The 22,283-nt window shown below is 27.6% G+C and overlaps 1 protein-coding gene and 1 non-coding gene across 7 annotated transcripts; one reads left to right on the top strand and one right to left on the bottom strand.

The window, feature by feature from the left end:
* Positions 1-326: 326 nt before the first annotated feature.
* On the bottom strand, positions 327-22,175 carry LOC130664638 (NAD kinase-like). Of its 6 annotated transcripts, none has more exons than XM_057464640.1 (8): positions 21,829-22,175; positions 20,675-20,713; positions 7,751-7,834; positions 5,064-5,193; positions 4,206-4,503; positions 2,450-2,802; positions 2,296-2,378; positions 327-1,109 (listed from the first exon to the last, which is right to left on the bottom strand). In XM_057464640.1, the coding sequence occupies exons 1-8, from the start codon at positions 21,933-21,935 to the stop codon at positions 917-919; spliced, it is 1,287 nt and encodes a 428-aa protein (XP_057320623.1). In that variant the 5' UTR covers positions 21,936-22,175; the 3' UTR covers positions 327-916. The 6 variants fall into 6 exon arrangements, with proteins under 6 accessions (XP_057320623.1, XP_057320624.1, XP_057320626.1 ...); XM_057464641.1 differs by lacking the exons at positions 20,675-20,713; positions 21,829-22,175 and adding exons at positions 9,379-9,597; positions 11,261-11,670; XM_057464643.1 differs by lacking the exon at positions 20,675-20,713.
* Trnag-ccc (transfer RNA glycine (anticodon CCC)) lies at positions 18,258-18,328 on the top strand. The gene has a single exon. It is a non-coding gene; the product is annotated as a tRNA-Gly (tRNA).
* Positions 22,176-22,283: the final 108 nt, after the last annotated feature.

The following is a 22,283-nucleotide window of genomic DNA, read 5'->3' as shown; positions in this document are numbered from 1 at the left end:
TTTAATCGCCAGCTAAGCTCGCGGTTTTCTTAATATTTATGCCGGTCATATTTTAATTATCGTCGGCCAAATTAATAAACTGATTGTCTATTTTTTAAACCTCTATATAAAAACAATTTGAATAAATAATTAATCATCATTAGCACCAATTGTTAATCAATTGAATTTTCCCTGTCATATAATAAATTTTATCAAAAATTCTCTGCCCAACTTTCGGAATAAAAAATAATTTTTTTAGTAAAACAATTAATCTCACGCTTCTAATCATTACTATCATTAAAAAAAAAAAATACTTCAGCCTCTGATAAATAAACTCATATACTCAATTTTAAAAATGCTCTTATATTTTATTTAATTTTTTTTATTACAAAATTTTGAAAATTTAATAAATCATTTTTTTTACACTACAACAATAATAAAATAATAATAATAATAATAATAATAATAATAAATAAATATTAAGTAAAAATACAAGTACAAAGAAGTTTAAAATAAAACATTCACCCATAAAAAAAAAAACAATCGAATTTTTTACACTAAAAAAATTAAAATTAAAAAAAAAATATTACAAGACTTTAGCGTACGCTAATTAATTAGTTACAGTATAATTAAAAATTAATTAATTATTTAAGATAAAAAAATGATTTTTTTTCAAATGATTGTCAATTAAAAATAATAGAAAAATTTTAATTAATTGGTCGCTTCTTTTGATCCGATAATTTTTTTGTTCTTTAGAATGTTGATAAAAAAAAACGATAAAATTATTTTTTAAAATTAAAATGAAATGAAAGAGTGAAAGAATATGGAGAATAATTTTGTTAATTGATCTACTGATTCTATTTATTGATTAATAATTAAATAATAAATGAATTAATGAACTGATTAATTAATTAATTAAATAAATTTAATTTTTTTTTTAACTATCACGGTCGAGAGAGTCTAGCGTATCGTTGCTAGACGAGTGAGTCAAATCACTTAATTCGTCTAGATGTTTTTGGCGCTTTCTTACGTTCCAGTGTAAGCATTCGGCGAGTGAGTCGAACCAATCGGTTATTTGATCCGATGCACAGATACTTGGGACTGGATATATTGATGTCGTTACTCTCAAACTGTAACAAATTTATTCATAAGTATTCTACTCTATATATTTATTATTAATTTATAAGAAATTACGAGTAAGTAATTCCATTACTGGGGATTAAAATGCATTTATCTAAGAAACGAGTGATTTTAGACGAAAATTTAATAAGACATTTTTTGTGGGAAATTTAACGAGCTACAAAAAAGGTTCTGATGCATTTTTACGTAAACTCGATAGTTAATGAGTAATTAATAAATTAATGGAAGTGTTTATAAAAATTGAAAATTTTGGATAGGAGTTTTTATCTTTAATTTGATATTTTATGTAAACTATAAGAGATACGGCAAAAGTAGTCAGAACAAAATTTGTAGGAAATTAAATTTTCTATAAAAAAGGTCCTTACCCGCGAATTGATAAATCTAATAGTTCAGAAGTTAGAGATAGAAATAGTAGATAGTTAATTTTTTAATCCAATAAAAATTTTTATTTAATCTAAAATCTTTTTTAGAAGCTTCTGATTTAAATTCTGACTAAACTATCAAAGATACGATAAAAACACACTCGTACTTTTTTATAGATCATTAAATTGTCTACAAGAAAGGTCCTTATCCGCGAATTGATAAATCTAATAGTTCAGAAGTTAGAGATAGAAATAGTTGATAGTTAAATTTTTTGATCCATTAAAAGTTTTTATTTAATCTAAAATATTTTTTAGAAGCTTCTGATTTGAATTCTGACTAAACTATCAAAGATATGATAAAAACACACTCATACTTTTTTATAGATCATTAAATTGTCTACAAAAAAGGTCCTTTTCCGCGAATTGATAAATCTAAGAGTTTAGGAGTTAGAGATAGAAATAGTTGATGGTTAATTTTTTTGATCCATTAAAAATTGTTATTTGAATTAAAATCTTTTCTAGAAGCTTCTAGTTTAAATTCTGGTTAAACTATCAAAGATGCACTGATACATTTTCATAGATCATTAAATTGTCTACAAGAAAGGTCCTCATCCGCGAATTGATAAATTCAGTAGTTTAGGAGATATGAATTTAAAGTTAATTTCAAATTTTAATGAACTACTTTCACGTACACTCAATAGTTGAGATTAAATTTGATTTTAAAAGTATCAAAAATAATTATTTTACAGCAGAGTTATCCATTTTGACTTTAAACCTCTCATTAAGTAAATATATGAATATGTATATTAATTACCTATCACCGTGGAAAAGTTCTTGGCGATTTCTTCCATCAAATGAAACCCATGAGGTATTTCTACTGTCAGGTGACACCGAAATCTAGTAATTAAATAAACAAAAATTAAAAATATATATGAATATATGTATATATAAGTAAAAACTGAACTTACTTTGAGTTCAACACCAGCGGGCACGACAATGGGTCGGAATGACAACGAATGAGGACAAATCGGCGTTATCATAATGGCAGGTACTGAGGGATGGATCATGCTCGCGCCCGCGGCTACTGCGTAAGCTGTGGAACCTGTGGGTGTGCTGACTATCAAGCCGTCACCCTGGACATTGGTCACGTGCTTGCCGTCGATGAATAGATCGATGTTTGACAAATAAGGCGAGGGTCCGCGGTCTATCACGACCTCGTTGAGAACCAGCAGGTTCGTAGGCGGCTTCGACGGCTGCCCATCTTCTCCCTTCCGCATTATTATACATCGCAGGCGGCTTCTCAGTGTCAGGGCAGCGTGACCTAGGGACAAAATTATATAAATTAATATTTTTTTCTTCTAGTCTATTAAAAATTATCAATTTATGTAAAATATGATTTCGTGGCTTCTAATTCAAATTCTGGCTAAACTATCAAAGATACATGAAAAATGCACTGATACTTTTTTATAGATAATTAAATTCCCTACAAGAAAGGTCCTTATCCGCGAATTGATAAACCTAACAGTTTAAAAGATAGCAACTACTAGAGTTTAGATTTAAATTGTCTAGTCTTTTAAAAATTACTACTCATTTAAAATCTGTTTTAAAAGCTTCTAATTCAAATTCTGACTAAACTATCAAAGATACGCGAAAAATGTACTGATAAATTTTTGTAGATAATTAAATTTCCTACAAAAAAGGTCTTCATCTGCGAATCGATAAACCCAATAGTTTAAAAGATATCAACTACTAAAGTCCATATTTAAATTTTATAGTCTTTTAAAAATTACTACTCATCTAAAATCTGTTTTAAAAGCTTCTAAGTCAAATTCTGACTAAACTATCAAAGATACGCGAGAAATGCACTGATATATTTTTATAGATAATTAAATTTTCTACAAGAAAGGTCCTTATCCGCGAATTGATAAACCTAACAGTTTAAAAGATATCAACTACTAAAGTCCATATTAAAATTTTGTAGCCTTTTAAAAATTACTACTCATGTAAAATCTGTTTTAAAAGCTTCTAATTTGAATTCTGACTAAACTATCGAAGATACGCGAGAAATGCACTGATAAATTTTTGTAGATAATTAAATTTCCTACAAAAAAGGTCCTTATCTGCGAATCGATAAACCCAATAGTTTAAAAGATATAAACTACTAAAGTCCATGTTTAAATTTTATAGTTTTTAAAAAATTATTACTCATCTAAAATCTGTTTTAAAAGCTTCTAACTCAAATTCTGACTAAACTATCAAAGATACGCGAAAAATGCACTGATACATTTTTATAGATAATAAAATTTTCTACAAAAAAGGTCTTTATCCGCGAATTGATAACTCCAATAGTTCAGAAGTTAGAGATGATAAAAGTTTATAAATAATGTAAACTATGACCCTCATTAAAAATAAATAACAGAGTAAAGTAATTTCCCATGTTGCATAATGACAGCGATTATCTCACAACACCTAATTGAGTAGGTATTATATTATCAAGGATGACACCTATTAGTCGCTTAATTCCGAAGGACAGTAATCATTCAGCTCGTAAACTTAATACAAGACAATAGACAGAGTTAAGTCCAGTCTCGAAGGTCCCGCGTAATTTGTTAAATTATCTGTTTAGATAAATAAAATAAATATCCCTTTCTATTTTAAAATTATTTAATAAAATACAAATAATTAAATTAAAATTTATAAATAATATAATATAACATAAATTACCTTCAAGTACGTTCGTGACCTGTTCTTGGAAGTTGTCAAACTCAAACGGCGTGAGGAAACCCAGTGATCCAAGGTGAAAAGCCATTACTGGTGGGACTGACTGTTGGAACAGTAAACTAGCATACAAAAGTGTACCGTCACCGCCAAGACAAACTATAAAATCAATTCGATCTTGTAAATCATCAGTGCCGTCACGAAATGTTTGTAATCGATCACGTACGCCCTGAAATCGTGGGTCACGTGTTAGGGCTAGGTCTTCCAGCACTGACGCTTCTACAAATACTACCATGCGTTTTTCCTGTAATTTTTTTTATGAAAATCAATTATTACTTTTATTAATTTCACTTTGAAGAAAAAATGATAGCATACTTGTAAAGTCGATGTAATTACGCGTCGATAGAGTACCAACATCGATATGTTATGACGAGTGAGTATTTTCATTAATTAATCGTCATTAAAATAATTAATTGTGATTTTCTGTTAGTGCGAATTTTTTTAGGAAGGAGTGACTCGAATAGTTTGACAGGTGATCAAATTCTGCGTGAAATGAGTACTCACAAGACTATATTATGAATTAGTGAAAATTAATTGTTTAATTAATCAACTAATTGCTTATAATAATTAGTAATTGTGATTAACACAATTTTTTTTTTACTATTAGGGTGTGGGTACTCATTTTAATCGTCATCACATGGACGTTAACAAGAAATTAAATTTTTTAATTTTCAAAAAATTTTTTTTTTTAATAATTTTTTTGGAAATTTTTTTTTTTCTCAAATATATCGATATGGGTACTTAAACTTCATGAAATTTGGCGACAAATATCCGTGTACACATTAAAAATTTTTTATTAATTACCTCAATTAACCACGTGACTAATTGGACAAACGGTGGGAGTACCGACGAATCTCGGACTTTTTTAATCACCAAAACAGTCAGTGGTGGTTTGTACCATGTTAATCTCTGTGATGCTGGGTCTTGTATTGTCCTAAAAAAAAATGACCAAATAAATTTTTCTATCAAAAGAATAAATAAAATAAAAAAACTATTCGAATTATCCAAACAAGTGAATTACATATAATTAAATATAGAAATGACACAATGGCTTGATTTGAATCTACGATCGATTATCGGGTCAAATAGGTCATACAATTAATACGTCAGAAAAAAAAAAAGAAATCAGCGTGCGTATGAAAATTTTTAACAAAATTAAAAATAAGGATTGCAGTAATTTCGAGTGATCGATTATTAAATAATAAAATGAATAATAATTTTTAAATTTAAGCGATAACTATTGAGAAATACAGATGAATGATTGATTTGAGTTCCTTGGCTCTGATGAAATGTTTAGTGATAATTAAATTTAAAATGTGATAATATTGTTGCTGTTTGCAATTATTATTAGCGTAGTTGTTATTGTTATTATTGCAATTGTTATTGTTATTATCATTGGAGGCCCTGGGGGGTCGTTCTACTTGGGAATCGTTTATATGAAGCCAAAGTCCAGTGACCGACGTTGTAAGGCTGCGTAATATATTAATACAGAATTATTTATTTATAATTGGAAATATTATTATTATTACAATCGATAATAATAACAATTTTTTTTATCGTTTATTTTTTAGTGGATACAATAATGGGAGCCGGAAAAATTAAATGAACAATTAAACATATTTTTAATTGCGTATTTATATTTATAACGTATTAATCACATTATTTTTTTATGAAAATTAGATTAATGAGCTGTAGCTTCTAAACGAGGGGATTTGAGTGATTGGTGATAAGGACCTTTTTTGTAGAGAATTTAATTTGCTACAAGATTGGTAATGACTATTTTTGACGTATCTGTGATAGGTGAGACGAAAATTTGATTTTAAAATAGAAAAAATGATGGGAGGATATTTTTAAGGGAAGATGATACAAATTTTTATTCAATTTCTAACTTGCAACTGGATTTAAGTAATTGGTGATAAGGACCTTTTTTGTAGAGAATTTAATTTGCTATAAAATTGTTGAGATACATTTTTGTCGTATCTATGATAGTTTAGTTTAAATTTTAATTTAAAGATAAATGATGACTTAGTTTTTGAAAGTTTAGTATTTTTTTAATTGTTTATTTAAATTATTTGTAGTTTTTATTTGTTAAGGTGATTGATTGTTAATAATCATTGTGGTTTGGTGGTGAATGATTTTATTGATAAGAGAAACGGGGCCAAACGGGCATTTGATGTAGAATAGTAACATGAAATCAATAAAAACAATTGGGGATGAAAAAAAAATTATTAAAGTCCAGCAAATAAATTTTTTCGAGTTTTCTGTTGGAGTGTCCGGTAAAAAACCGTTTCGAAACGCGTGTTGGGTTTGCAAAATAGAAATAATTAAACTGTAAAAAATGATGTCGAAAATTAGTCAACAATTTGGCGGGTCGGCGTAAGAATTTTGTGGTAATTAAAATTTTTTAAACTTGAAAATATTTCGCTGCTTTGAGACTTGAATTCAAACGAAAAAATTTGTATCCTAAAGTCCAGTGTTCGAATTAACAAATTTAGAAATTGTTTTACTTTTCTTCGACCAATTCGGCGGTACTATAAAACCGGCAAATTCAAAATCAATTTAACCAAAAATAATTAATTAAGAATTAATCAACAATGCGCCATCCTGCAAATTTAATTTCCTCACCCCCTACTTCAATTTTCAAAAACCCTAGAATTTTTTCAAAACTCAAACTTAAAAAATAATTTTCCTTCTAAATTTTTCAAATTTCCCAATCCCAAAAATCTCTTTACAAAAAATATTAAAATAAAGTACAATAACAAATTAATAAAAAATTTCTCACCTAATAAATCCAACCATGATCAATAATTATTTTTATTACAAAAACAGTAAAAAATCGTATAAAAAAATTAACAAAAACTTAACAGCAGTTACATAGAAAAAAAAAAAAAACTAAACAACTAGTCTAGCAATTAAATAATAAATAAAAAAAATTAATAACAAAGAGCATGTCGCGATACCGCGGTGATGATCCTAGGTCGAGGGTCGCGCGCATACTGCCACTTAAACTCACCGTAACTGTTTTATATATTCATTCCTTGCTGCTTAGCTTCTTCAATACAACTATTCAAATCTATATGTATATATATATACATTCATCCACACATATATGTATATATATATAGTATTTTATCCATATACATGCTTTGAACTATACACGAGACAATATCAAGATTCGCGCATGCGTCATTATTCCATCCATTCCCGCCGCGAGTTTAATTAACTAACATTCTAATTGCCATATCATCATGTAATTCACCATACAATTATTAAATGCGTATATGTTATGTCAATTTTTTTTGTTCCTATTTTATTCCGCTCTCGTTTTTTTTTACGCGACCCCTTTTCCGGTATTTTCTCTACAGTGAAATATTTGAACAAGTGGATTGCGCAAGTTCGTTGACATGTTGGTTGTTGTTACTATTATTATTATTATTATTATTATTATTATTATTGTTATTATTTGGATGTATTATTTGTTAATTACTCACATGACCATCGCGGAGTTCTTCATTATTCGACCACATGGCCCAAATTGTTGAATTGGACTCGGAGCGTTGAGACTTCTTGTTCTCCTGAAAAAAAAGGTGACTTTGTATTTTTGGAGAAAATTGATTGCTATGGTGCTGCTGCTTATGGTTTAGAATTTTTGAGATTAATGGATATTTTATGTTGTATTATTGATGTTTAGTAGAATTACGGGGTAAAAATTGATCATTATGAATGAATATACTCAATTATCTCGGTAATTATTGCAGATACTGAAAAAATCAATGAGACCAATTTTGTAGCTTATGAAATTTTGAACAAAAATGAACTTAAGAGCTATAGCTCTACGAATGATAGTTTCCGAGTTATTGATGTTTGAATGTTAATATATAAATTTGGTATTGATGAAATTTTTGGTTCCCAAAATATATGAGCTGTGATATCTTTGTTGTGGTTATGGGGATCGGAAAAATTATGATCGATTTTGTAGCTTGAGAACTTGGGAAGAAAATTTGCTGAGAGCTATCATTTTGTTCGATTGTTTTAAGTGATGAATTTTTGAATACTGATATATAGTTTTGCTGAGTGATGAAAATTTTGGACTTTCAAAAATAAAATCTTAAATATTTCTGTAACCGTTGCGGATATCAAAAAAATCAAAGAGACCAATTTTGTAGCTCGTAAAATTTTGAAAAAAATAAGCCTAAAGCCATTACTTCACAACCAATAGTTTTTAAGTTATAAATATTTAAATATTAATATATACAAAGTCATTATTAATAAAAATTGATCATTATGAATCTATATACCCAAATATCTCCGTAACAGTTACAGATATCAAAAAATTCACGTATACCATTTTTGTAGCTCACAAAATTCTGAACAAAACTAAAAAAAAGCCGTCATCCCACGACTGATAGTTACCAAGTTATTGACGTTTGAATATTAATATATAACTTTCCTGATTATTAAAAATTTGAAATTTTCCAAAAAGTTCAAGTCTCCATATCTTCGTAACCGTTGCAGATATCAAAAAAATCAAAGAGACCATTTCGAAAGCTCATAAAATTCTTAAGAAAAAAAACCTCAAACCACTTGTCTACAAATAATAGTTTCAAAGTTATAAATGTTCGAATATAACAATAGAAACTTTTTTACAAAATACAAAAGAAAGGTCAAATTTTTTTGTAGTGTAATTAAAAAAATGTTAAAAATATATTATGTTGTGGTCAATGAATCATCGAAAAGATAAATATTAATCTATGCCTATATATAGATATATGTGTGCATGATGAAAAATATAAATTGATAATGATAAAGATTCTGACCCTTGCAACGTGTTTCAATTATAATCAACCGTTAAAACACGAGATTCGATACATTGGATACACGTGCTTGCATGACACGTAAGAAACTCATGTGCACTCATTTTAAATTCCATATTCATTGGTTTAATTATTTATACGATTTTAAAACAGGAAAAAATTAATCATGACTTAGAAAATAAACGGTTTGACATTGAATTTATTTTTTCACATTTCAGCGATAAATCAACATGAGTATAAATATTTATATAAAAAGATGTAAATAATTATTGCTATTATTAAGTAATTTAATTAATTAATTGTACCTTAATACACGATTTTTGTGGCCATTTTCCATTTTGTCATTTTCTAATTCAAATTCTAAATTACCATCAATGTAACCATTTGGGTCTCGTAATGGTGACACTTGATCCATTATTTACTTTTTTTTATTATTTATTATTTTTTATTTTTATTTTATTGGCGATTGATTGGATAAAAAGATCATTGTGATTTAGTGAACAAATTTCGGTAATTGATGACAGCTAAAATGGTAATTGGAAAATTTAAGTAATTTTTACAGTTATCCGTCAATGGAAAAAATTCCCAGTCTAATTTTTTGGAATTTCACAACTAATGGAAATACTTTTGGTAGACAAATTTAATTTTAATAGTCAATAGAATAGTTTTCCATGGAAAAATTAAATTTGATGAATAATGGAATAATTTTGCATTTCAAATGGAAAATTAATGGATAATGGATTTATTTTCCACGTTACATTGAAAATTAATGGATAATAGATTTATTTTCCACTTTACACGGAAAGTTAATGGATACTAGAATTCGCTTTGTGTTTCGAATGGAAAATTAATGGATAATGGATTTATTTTCCACGTTACATTGAAAATTAATGGATAATAGACTTATTTTTCACTTTACATGGAAAATTAATGGATAATGGATTTATTTTCCACGTTACATTGAAAATTAATGGATAATAGATTTATTTTTCACTTTACACGGAAAGTTAATGGATACTTGAATTCGTTTTTCATTTCGAATGGAAAATTAATGGATAATGGATTTATTTTCCTCTTAAAATGGAAAATCAATGGACAATGGAATCATTTTCCATACTTAATGAAAATTTAATGGTAAGAGGGTTTATTATTCATTAATAGTAAAATATAATGGATCATGAAATTATTTTGCATTTCAAATGGAAAATTAATAAATAATGGATTTATTTTCCACTTCACATAGAAAATTAATGGATACTGGACTTGTTTTCTACTTCGAATGGAAAATTAATGGATAATGGATTTATTTTTCATTTCAAATGAAAAATCAATGGACAATGGAATTAATTTTCCATAAAAATCAAAATTTAATGGTCAATGGATTGATTATCCATTAATCGTAAAATCTAATAGATAATGGAATTATTTGCTGTTAAAAATGGAAATTTAATGGATAATAAAAATACTTTCTATTGAAAATTTAACCTAAATTGCTAATGGAATTGTTTTCCATTGAATATTTAAATTTATTGGTAAATGGATTTATTTTCCATTTAAAATTGGAATTTTACGGCTAATGGAAATACTTGGGATTGTAAATTAAAATTTAATAGTTAATGGAATTGTTTTCTATTAAAAAATAAAAATTAATCACTGATGGAATTATTTTCCATTTCAAATAGAAATTCAATGGCTAATCCATTAACTTTCCGTTAAAAAAATTAAATGGATAATGGAGTTATTGACCGTAAAAAATGGAAATTGAATAGATATTGGAATTACTTTTCCCAAAAAATGGAAATTTAATAGATAATGGAATTATTTACAGTTCCAAATGGAATTTTAATGGATTCTAAAAATATTTTCCATTAAAAAATGAAATTTGATGACTAACGCAATTATTTTTCATTGAAAATTTCCACTAAATAGTTAATGGAATTATTTTCCATTTCAAATAGAAATTCAATGGCTAATCCATTAACTTTCCATTAAAAAAATTAAATGGATAATGGAGTTATTGACCGTAAAAAATGGAAATCGAATAGATATTGGAATTAGTTGTCCAGAAAAATGGAAATTTAATGACTAATGGAATTATTTTTCATTGAAAATCAAAATTCAATGGCCAATTGGAATAATTTCTAATGGAATTCTTCCAATTAATTACACTAATAAATTTTCACGTACGTTAACTTTTAACTTCCCTGCAACCCCACAAAATTATTTTATCTTTAAAAAAAAAATCCAAATTTTTTTTAACAAAAGCCACAAAAATTTTGTTGTCTCCAAAAAGTTATTTTCCACTTTATGTCTAGACAATTAAATATACAACACACTGATTAACATTTAAACCAAAGTTCGTTTCACCTCAGCCTAATTTAATTAACAAAATAAAAATAATTAATCAACAACGAAATTTATTTACTGAACAAATAAATTATAAATAAGTCCGTTCTAGTATTTAGAATAAAAATAATCTAGCATAAGAATGCATGGCACGTGACGTTGCAAATTCCTCGAGTGAGTCAGCTCGACTTAAGTACAACTACATCCAGAAACCTCCCGATCATCCACAAGCTGTTTCTAATTACTAGACAACAGACAAACTCGGTCAGTTTAAAATTAAAAAAAAAAGATTCGAATTTTCGCGCGTAAAATTTCAAATTTTTAATTTTCCGCCATTTAAAATCCACTTTTTTTGAATTAATTTCAGGCTTGAATGAGGAAATAAAAGTGAAAGGGACGCTATTGAAATACTTTCGATACTCGCTGACGTCAAGACAATTTTTTTTTTTTTTTTTTTTATTTTAATTTTTTGCTCTAAATAAAAATTTTAAAAAAATTCGCATTCTTAGGAATTAGATTACTTATGAAAACTTTCTATTGATTGCATGATCTCTTAACTGAAACCTTAGAAGTGTGATATAATATTTGAAAAAAAAGTGGAAAATTTTGAATATAAAACATATATTTAATAAATTTAATAGCCACGATATTAATTTTTGAGTCTAGAGTCTAGAGTCTAGACTAAAGTCTTTTAAATGTCTAGACACAAAAAAGTTAATCACTTAATATTTACACGTCACTTCACTTTGTGCAGATTAATTTTAAGCAATAAAATTTTTTTATTAATAAATAAATGAATTATGTATAAAATATTTTTTTTTTGAGGTTACAAGATCGTGTTACAAACGGTATGAAGATTTATATTCTGTGGAGAGATCGAAACGAACGGAGGCAAAGTCTTACGTTGAATGACGAGACGACACGACCTGAGTATAAGAAGTGGTGGAAATTTCTCTCCTGTATCTCTTTTGATACTGACTGATTCCATCTGATCTCAAATCGTACGAATGTTTGGGAGGTGGACGGTCGGATACTAGCGGGATTCAAAATTGATAAAAAAAAAAACAGTATTAAGATTTTTAAATGGATCTAGGAAACTATAGATCGATGATCGATGAGTTGGTAGTCAATTTTTTTAGAATTTTATAAGCTATCGAAATGGTCTCTTTGATTTTTTTGATATCTGCAACGGTTACTAAGATATTGAGACTTGAACTTTTTGGAAAATTTCAAATTTTTAATAATCAGGAAAGTCATGAACTAATATTCAAACGTCAATAACTTGGAAACTGACGGTCGTGGAATGATGATTTTTTTTTAGTTTTGTTCAAAATTTTGTAAGCTACCAAAATGGTGTCTATAAATTTTTTGATATCTGTAACGGTCACGGAGATATTTGGGTATATAGATTCATAATGATCAATTTTTATTCATAATGACTTTGTATATATTAATGTTTAAATATTAATAACTTAAAAACTATCAGTTGTGGAGTAATAGCTCCAGGCTTATTTTTTTCAAAATTTTACGAGCTACAAAATTGGTCTCTTTGATTTTTTTGATATCCGCCACGGTTACAGAGATATTCAAGATTTTATTTTTGAAAGTCCAAAATTTCTATCTCTCAGCAAAACTATATATCAGTATTCAAAAATTAATAACTTAAAACAATCGAACAAAATAATCGCTCTCAGCAAATTTTCTTCCCAAGTTCTCAAACTACAAAATCGATCATAATTTTTCCGATCCGCATCACCACAACAAAGATATCACAGCTCATATATTTTGGGAACCAAAAATTCCATCAATCCCAAATTTATATTACAATTCCAAGTTTAATAACTCCGTAGCTACTCATCATTAAGTAACAACTTCCGGTTTATCTTTTTTAGAATTTCATAAGCTGCAAAATCGATCTCTTGCATTTTTTCGATATTTCTAGTCATTATCAAACTATAAGTCAAATTTGTCCAAAATCTTTCGTAAAAAATTCAAAAAAAATTGATCAAATTTTTTTCATATCTCAAATATACAAAATTTACTCTCCTGATTGTGGATAAAATGTATAAGTAAATAAAAAAAAATTATCAGCAATGAATCGCTAGAGAAGTAGATAAAAATTCGCGATAATTAAAAATCTCAGCACGTGTTGGCACTAGACACGAGTACTATAAACTAAAAATCATTACATAAAGTCAATTACGCATTAAAATATTTGTTAAATTATCAGGAATTAATTAGACGTTAACTCGAATGATTAAATAATAAATCACTGTCACTGTCAGTTTTTTGCTTTTTTTTTGTGAATTATTTTGAATAAATAAATTACTCACTTAATAAAATATTTTTATTGAAAACTGCATATCGATAAATAATAATCGCGACGATAAATTATTTTAATAAATTACCTCAAGTGTAAATCTTCATCGTCCTCAGATTTGTTGTTATTTTTAATTTTGATGTCTAGTAACTCCATTTTTATATTTTTTTTTATCCATTTGTATTTTTGCTGGCGTATTGAAAAAAAAATTAATTGTAGTGAGATAATAGATTACAGCACGATAACAACTGATTTTAAATGTATGACGATATATTTTTTTTATAAACGTGTTTACTACGCGGATGCTACAATGGCTGTCGCGTCTTGAATCACGAGCTAATTATTATTATATTTAGTGCGCAGAATCCATTTTCGGTAGATATAATCGTTATATTTATAATTAAATTCAAATTTAAATATATAAGGCGTGAAATAGAAAAGAAGTGTAAAAATTTATTTGGTAAAATGAATTTTTATTTTTATTAACCGTTTTTTAAACAATTTTTGGATTTTTTTCCGGCTTTCGGTGAAATAAATGCAAATATGGAGGTATTCACTAGAGATATCGAAAAAATGTAAGAGAGAGATTTTGTAGCTTATAAAATTCTGAAAAAGACAAACCGGAAGTTACTATTTAATGATGACTAGCTGTGGAGTTATTGAATTTGGAATTGCAATATAAATTTGGGATTGATGGAATTTTTGGTTCCCAAAACATATGAGCTGTGATATCTTTGATGTGGTTATGGGGATCGGAAAAATTATGATCGATTTTGTAGCTTGAGTACTTGGGAAGAAAATTTGCTGAGAGCGATTATTTTGTTCAATCGTTTTAATTTTTGAATACTGATATATAGTTTTGCTAAGTGATAAAACTTTTGGACTTTCAAAAATAAAATCTTAAATATCTCTGTAACCGTTGTGGATATCAAAAAAATCAAAGAGACCAATTTTGTAGCTCGTAAAATTTTGAAAAAAATAAGTCTAGACCCATTACTTCACAACTAATAGTTTTTAAGTTATAAATATTTAAACATTAATATATACAAAGTCATTATGAATAAAAATTGATCATTATGAATCTATATACCCAAATATCTCCGTAACCGTTACAGATATCAAAAAATTTATAGACACCATTTTTGTGGCTCACAAAATTCTGAACAAAATTAAAAAAAAGCCGTCACTCCACGACTGATAGTTACCAAGTTATTGACGTTTGAATATTAATGTATAACTTCCTTGATTATTAAAAATTTGAAATTTTCCAAAAAGTTCAAGTCTCAATATCTTAGCAACCGTCGCAGATATCAAAAAAATCAAAGAGACCATTTCGATAGCTTATAAAATTCTGAAGTAAATAGGCTTCAATCTATTTACCCACAATCGATTGTTAAGATAAATTTATAAATGTTTTATATAGTTCTCTATATCTTCATACCTACTCTATAATTTTGCTTGAGTTTAAGTGTTAAGTCAACTATACCTACACTATATATATCATATATGTATATACAGACTTCTTTAACTTACTATTATCTTAATGTCACGTTAAGAATTAATGTGCAAGGCTTTAGGATATTTAAATACGTAAAAGTTATCTGGTCGATACTGTCCAGTAAATAATATACTACTGCCTATATCTAAGTAGGTCACATTATTAAATTTAATTTTTTTTTTCCTCATGACCTATATATGAATCATTAAAACTCAAAAATTACCAATTTTCCTTATAAATAAAAATAAACTCATTTAAATTTATAAAAAAAAATAAATATATAATTTCGTTATCGAATGAATAAAAATTACCATTGACTTTTACTTTGTACCGTGTGCGTATCGATCAGTTTATTCACACCTCTGACGCACGTTGAAAAGAACAACAATAATATTAAATAAATCAATTCAAATGAAACAAAAAGTCATGTTTTTTTGTTATTTGTACTTTTAAAAAATACTCACATCAAATTTATTTAAGCAAATTATTAAAATAATTTATGTCATTAATAAATTTTTTTTTTATTTTGTTATTATAAAATTAATATTTTCATTTAGGTCAAGGTTTTTTTTTATTTATGTCGAAAATACGTGATTAATGGCAACGTCCTAACCCCTGATATTTTTGTAATTAATTACAATGCCTTAATTACTGACAATGACCTAATTTATGACTACGTCCTAATTTCTTATAATTTCGTAATTATAACAATATCCTAATTAATGACTTCTGAACAATAGCAATGACTTAATCACTGACAATATCCTTATTGATGACAGTGATTAAAATAACAACAGTGTCTTAAATATTGACAATGACCTAATTGATGACAATTTCCTAATTGATAAAAATTTCCTAATTTGTTATAATGACCCAATTTTTGACAACTTTCAAAATTTTTTTGACCTTATTTAGGCATATTTTCAAATTTTCGCTAATGACCTTATTGATGACACCTCAATTTTAATAATTTACTGATTTCTTATCATTTTTCGGCTCATAAGACATCGAAATGTCCTAAATAATGCGAGCTATCGATTACCGAATGCCCTTATTGATGACAACTGTCTAATTTATGACCATGACCTAATTTGTGACGATCATCAAATTTTTGACCCTCATCTAAATCCTGAATAATTCTTAACTACGTCCTAATTTCGCACTATGACCTTATTGATGCCTATCCTAATTTTTTCTAATGACCTTATTGATGACGGTCTTTTTTATCTTAATAATTTATTAATTCTTCATCATGATCTAATAAATAATGTCCCAAATAACATCAGTGCCTTGGTTACTAAATGACCTAATTTATGACCATGTCCTAATTTATAACTTTTTTCTAATTTTTGTCTTTCGTTTAATTCCTCACTATTTTCTACGTACTAAAAATGTCCTAATTTATGACCATGTCCTTATTTAAGACGATATCCTATTTTAAGGTCGTGACCTAATTTACAATTTTTGCCCCTTATCTAGTCTTACATTTTCCAAACCTGAAAAATTTCCTAATATATGACATGTCCTACTTCAGGTGATGTCCTAATTTATGACTTTTTTTCTAATTTTCGCCCCTCATCTAATTCCTGACTATTGTTTAAATACTAAAAATGTCCTAATTAATGACCTTGTCCTAATTTATGACTTTTCGTCTCCTAATTCCTAAATATTTTCCAAGTACGAAAAATTTTCTAATTTATGACCTGTCCTATTTAAGGTCATGTCCTAATTTATGACTTTTTTTTCTAATTTCCGCCCCTCGTCTAATTCCTGGCTATTTTTTAAATTCTAAAAATGTCCTAATTAATGACCATGTCCTAATTTATGACAAGTAATTTAATTTATCGTAAATTTTTGCTACAGCACAAATTAATTAATAAAAAAAAACCCATTGTTTAAAATTTAGATCAAAAACAATGTATTCAGTTTAAACAATTCGAATGACGTAAATAACTGACCTTGGCCATGCAATTATAAAAAAAATTATCACAATTTTTCAAGCCAGCAAAAAAATTAAACAGTAAAATAACTGATTATTATTTTTATCATTATCAGCCAAATAAAAAAAAAAATATAAATTAATTGCAAAAATTTGTATTTGTTAATTAAATAAATAAATCGTAAATATATACTCGTTATGTAAAGAACTGGCACAGTAGTGCAACATAACATGCGTAAGAGTATTATATACATGATACATTAAATATAAGTCGGACAGCCACCAGTTGCTCGCAATGTGATTGCAGTATCGTATTAAAATCGACCAATACAAGTTCTGCTGTTCGTAAATTATTTATTGAATTTTTTTTATTCTTTTTTTAAATAAATTTTTATAAAAAATTACTATTATAATTTTTGTATTTTTTTCATCGAGAAAAAAAAATAAAAGTGTTATAAAAAAAGAAGGGATAAATTCCGATGGTGTAATAAAATTCCTTAACACTGATTACTTTTTAACACGATTTTAAAAACAGTAAAACAGGAATTATCAAACGTCAACGCGCTTTCTACACATTTTAAGAAAGGAAATTCTTTTAGTGGTTTACAAAAAAAAAAAAAATTTAGCCAAATACTTTCATATGTTTGTATAAAATTCGAATAAATTTTTTTCCAGTCCAAAATTACGTGTCAATTTTTTTTACCCTCAATTAGAATTTTTGATGTCAATTTTTTTTTTCACAAAAACGGACTATTTATTTTTTTTAAAAAATAGACATTGAGTTATAATTTGAAAAAAAAAAAAAAAAAAAAAATAAAAAAATTTAGCCAAATACTTTCATATATTTGTATAAAATTCAAATAAATTTTTTTCCAGTCCAAAATTACGTATCAATTTTTTTTACCCTCAATTAGAATTTTTGGTGTCAATTTTTTTTTTTTTCACAAAAACGGACTATTTAATTTTTTTAAAAAATAGACATTGAGTTATAATTTAAAAAAAAAAAAAAAAAAAATTCATGTCATAGGAGAGAAAAAAACGAGCTAGTAAATACGATAAGACAACAGCGATAAAATAACGTGCACTGCTGGTGTAGTGGTATCATGCAAGATTCCCATTCTTGCGACTCGGGTTCGATTCCCGGGCAGTGCATAAATTTTTTACCAATAAATCAATTAAAAAAAATACATTCTACGGGACTTGACACTCTACCCAACCTATTGATCCTTCTAGAACTAATTTAGCATTTAGATTCTCGCACTAATTTCTGTATGATCGACTAGGAAAGTATCGATAAGGACGAGGTCTCATTAAAAAAAAAAAAATATTGATGTGACGTAAAATTAAGATAATAAAAAATTAAAAAATACCTGATATTAATATATATACATAAATAATTATGGACAATATGGTTAGTAAGTCTTCGCATGCAATGCATCGTACTGAGGATTTATTTAATTTATTTTTTGCATTTTTGATAATTAAAAAAAATATTTTTTTTATTTTTACGCGAGATAGCGACAATCTGTCGATTAATTTTGACAAAAAAAATAATATTTGCTAATGTTATTTGTTTTTTTTTTTTTTTTTTTTTTTTGTTTAATGAGAAAAAAAAACAGAGTATTAATTTTTAATAATTACCATGTGGATAAATCTTCCATGGAATGGAACCCACTGCTACCAGATGGCGATAACGACATTGTTTAGAAGTAACTTAACTTTGCAGTAATTAAATTCACGTATTGGAGTAATGATTTAAAATCAAACTTTTAGGAACTTTCTGAGATATTTCTATTCCGTTGTGCGAAATACTGGGATGTGAAGAAAATATACAGAGATATGAGGAAAGGGATGAGTGTTGACGTCTGTGTGGATGTCGGATGGATGAAAGTCGGTTGGATGTGATGATAATAATGTGGGTGTGGGTGTGGGCGTTGTGTGTGTGTGGAAATTTCTCTGATGTATTACGACAAAGACCAAAGACCGGAGGAACGACGTAAGAGTTTGATCACCAGCGCCCACTTTCGAGTACGCTAAACTTGGATGAAAAACTAGTTATCGTGTGGCGGCTCTTTGAAATTAAGTGTCGGTAGGGTAGAGAGTGAGGACATAGCGCGGGAACTGGGAGTATTTGATAGCAGAGTGAATAGAGATTTTTAAAATGGAATGAAGTTGGTAAATTTAGATGAGGGGATGCTTCGATGAGTTGTAGCTTCTGAACTAAGAGATTTGGGTGATTGGTGGTGAGGACCTTTTTTGTAGAGAATTTAATTTGCTACAAGATTGGTGATGACTATTTTTGACGTATCTGTGATAGGTGAGACGAAAATTTGATTTTAAAATAGAAAAAATGATGGCAGGATATTTTTAAGGGAAGTTGATACAGTTTTTTATTCAATTTCTAACTTGCAACTGGATTTAAGTAATTGGTGATAAGGACCTTTTTTGTAGAGAATTTAATGTGCTATAAAATTGTTGAGATACATTTTTGTCGTATCTATGATAGTTTAGTTTAAATTTTAATTTAAAGATAAATGATGACTTAGTTTTTGACAGTTTAGTAATTTTTTAATTGTTTATTTAAATTATTTGTAGTTTTTATTTGTTAAGGTGATTGATTGTTAATAATCATTGTGGTTTGGTGGTAAATGATTTTATTGATAAGAGAAACGGGGCCAAACGGGCATTTGATGTAGAATAGTAACATGAAATCAATAAAAACAATTGGGGATGAAAAAAAAATTATTAAAGTCCAGCAAATAAATTTTTTCGAGTTTTCTGTTGGAGTGTCCGGTAAAAAACCGTTTCGAAACGCGTGTTGGGTTTGCAAAATAGAAATAATTAAACTGTAAAAAATGATGTCGAAAATTAGTCAACAATTTGGCGGGTCGGCGTAAGAATTTTGTGGTAATTAAAATTTTTTAAACTTGAAAATATCTCGCTGCTTTGAGACTTGAATTCAAATGAAAAAATTTGCATCCTAAAGTCCAGTGTTCGAATTAACAAATTCAGAAATTGTTTTACTTTTCTTCGACCAATTCGGCGGTATTATAAAACCGGCAAATTCAAAATCAATTTAACCAAAAATAATTAATTAAAAATTAATCAACAATGCGCCATCTTGCAAATTTAATTTCCTCACCCCCTACTTCAATTTTCAAAATACCTAAAATTTTTTAAAAGCTCAAACGCTTACCAATAATTGCACTAAACAATTTTTCCGATCCCTAAATTAATGTTCAGCCCAAAAATTTCGCAGCAAATATTAAAACAAAATTCTACACCCAAACTAAAATAAAAGTGCAACATCCATCTGCTAATTAACATTCACACAATTAATTTTTCGACCTTGCATGCTAAATAATATCACAGCATTAATCACAATTAAAAATTAATTATAAATTTAAAAATCCAAATTATACACATTTGCAATCCGACCAAATTTCATGCCAAGTGCGACATCTATGATGCAACAAAAATAATATTTAACTCCTTTACCTTCGAGGTTCTGCGTACTCAACTGTTAACTCCGATTCGCTTTAAGAAACAGAACAAAACTGTTAATTATTTTTGTTTTGTTAATTTCCTTTTTATTTTTAATTTTTTTTCCTCATTTTCGGACCTCAGTAAAAATTTTCCATATTTATTTTTTTCCTTTTTTTTTCTTTTAATAGAAGCATAATATTCTATTATTTTTTTACACTATACCATATTTCCCGTTAACTAACAGAATATATAAGAAAAAAAAATATATATACATATATATATATATATATATATATATATATATATATATATATCCATTATTTATATTTATTATTATTATGATAACGTCATATCTAAAAAAATTCTTCCTTCAATTTGATTGATTGACAAAAAAAATTTACCGCGTGATAAATGACCAGCAAAATTTATTATAAATGAAAGTATAAAAAAAAAATATTTCAATAACAGCCTTGACATAAAAAAATAACAAATTGTGAAATAAACACTAACTTCTATAAAAAAACAATCGAAAATATTTTTACTAACAAATTAAATTCATTTTTTTATTCCCGATGCAAAAACGTAGACCGGGATTCGAACCCAGTCCGCGCGATTGGAGGCAGCACCAAGAATTTTGTCTTCTGTGGTACAAAATTTTTTTTCTGCCCTCCGGCCGGAAAGTGGCAACTTTCGGGCCGCTGCCCCAAACGAAGTTGCGACTTTCCGGCTTCGTCGAGCAGAAAAATAGTATACGCACCTTGGCCAGTAAAAAAGAAAGCCTCAGACCACATGTTTGTCAGCCTCGGCTTCGCCTCGGCCAACAATTACATGTGCTCTGAGACTTTTCTTATTTTACTGGCCTAGGTATGTAATATACTATTTATTTTTCTCAGATAAATTTTCCCTTCCATTAATTATTTATTAATTATTTTTTTTTTGAATAATTATTTTCCCGCCAGAAAATCCCCACCCTTTTTTTCAAACATGAAAATTACTAGTAAAATATCAGTGACACAAAATATGATCGAAAAGTAGAAAAAAAAAATTTATAGTCTCGAAAAAAATTTAAATCTGTGAGCGGGATTCGAACCGCGGACCTCTGGCGCGCAAAAGCTGATTTGCCGGTATCTGGATTATTAATAACAATAAAATAAAAAAAAACAAACCTGAATAATTGTTGTTTGTCCTGCATCTTACTGACGACCGATTTGGGCTTATCATTAATATCCAGGCCCACTAATGCCTGGGCCAGTTGCAGATCTTTTTCGTCCATTTCAGTTTTAAATTTTAAACAAAAAAAAAAAAATCTACACTACCGAAAATGAAATATTAAAAAAAAAAGTATTATTTCGACATAAATATAGACGCACCTTTGCCTCTTAAGCCGGTTAAATTTATATTAACGTACAATACATCCGAGTGAATATTGTCATAGGTGAATTTATAATGAGCATGCATGTAAATATGAATTAGGACAATCTACAACGTAGTTTAAGTTGCCACGATAAAATAAAACTGACTCAGTCTTATTATTAAATATAAATTTTGAATTGTAGAATAAAAATATATACAAAAAAAAATTTTGTAAATATGCCTTTTTTTCAAATTTAATTATTTTTTC

Source organism: Microplitis mediator, chromosome 3, assembly GCF_029852145.1.
Source record: "Microplitis mediator isolate UGA2020A chromosome 3, iyMicMedi2.1, whole genome shotgun sequence".
Taxonomy (NCBI): domain Eukaryota; kingdom Metazoa; phylum Arthropoda; class Insecta; order Hymenoptera; family Braconidae; genus Microplitis; species Microplitis mediator.
This window is presented reverse-complemented; position numbering and strand designations above follow the sequence as displayed.

Bases quoted from the DNA above. Each gene is read 5' to 3' on its own strand.
- LOC130664638 (XM_057464640.1), bottom strand. From the start codon at position 21,935: ATGGACGAAAAAGATCTGCAACTGGCCCAGGCATTAGTGGGCCTGGAT. The intron at 7,835-20,674 runs GTAAAGGAGTTA...CTTTTTTTTCAG, and splicing joins GAGTACGCAGAACCTCGAAG to GAGAACAAGAAGTCTCAACG. The intron at 2,803-4,205 runs GTAATTTATGTT...TTTTGTCCCTAG, and splicing joins GGTCACGAACGTACTTGAAG to GTCACGCTGCCCTGACACTG.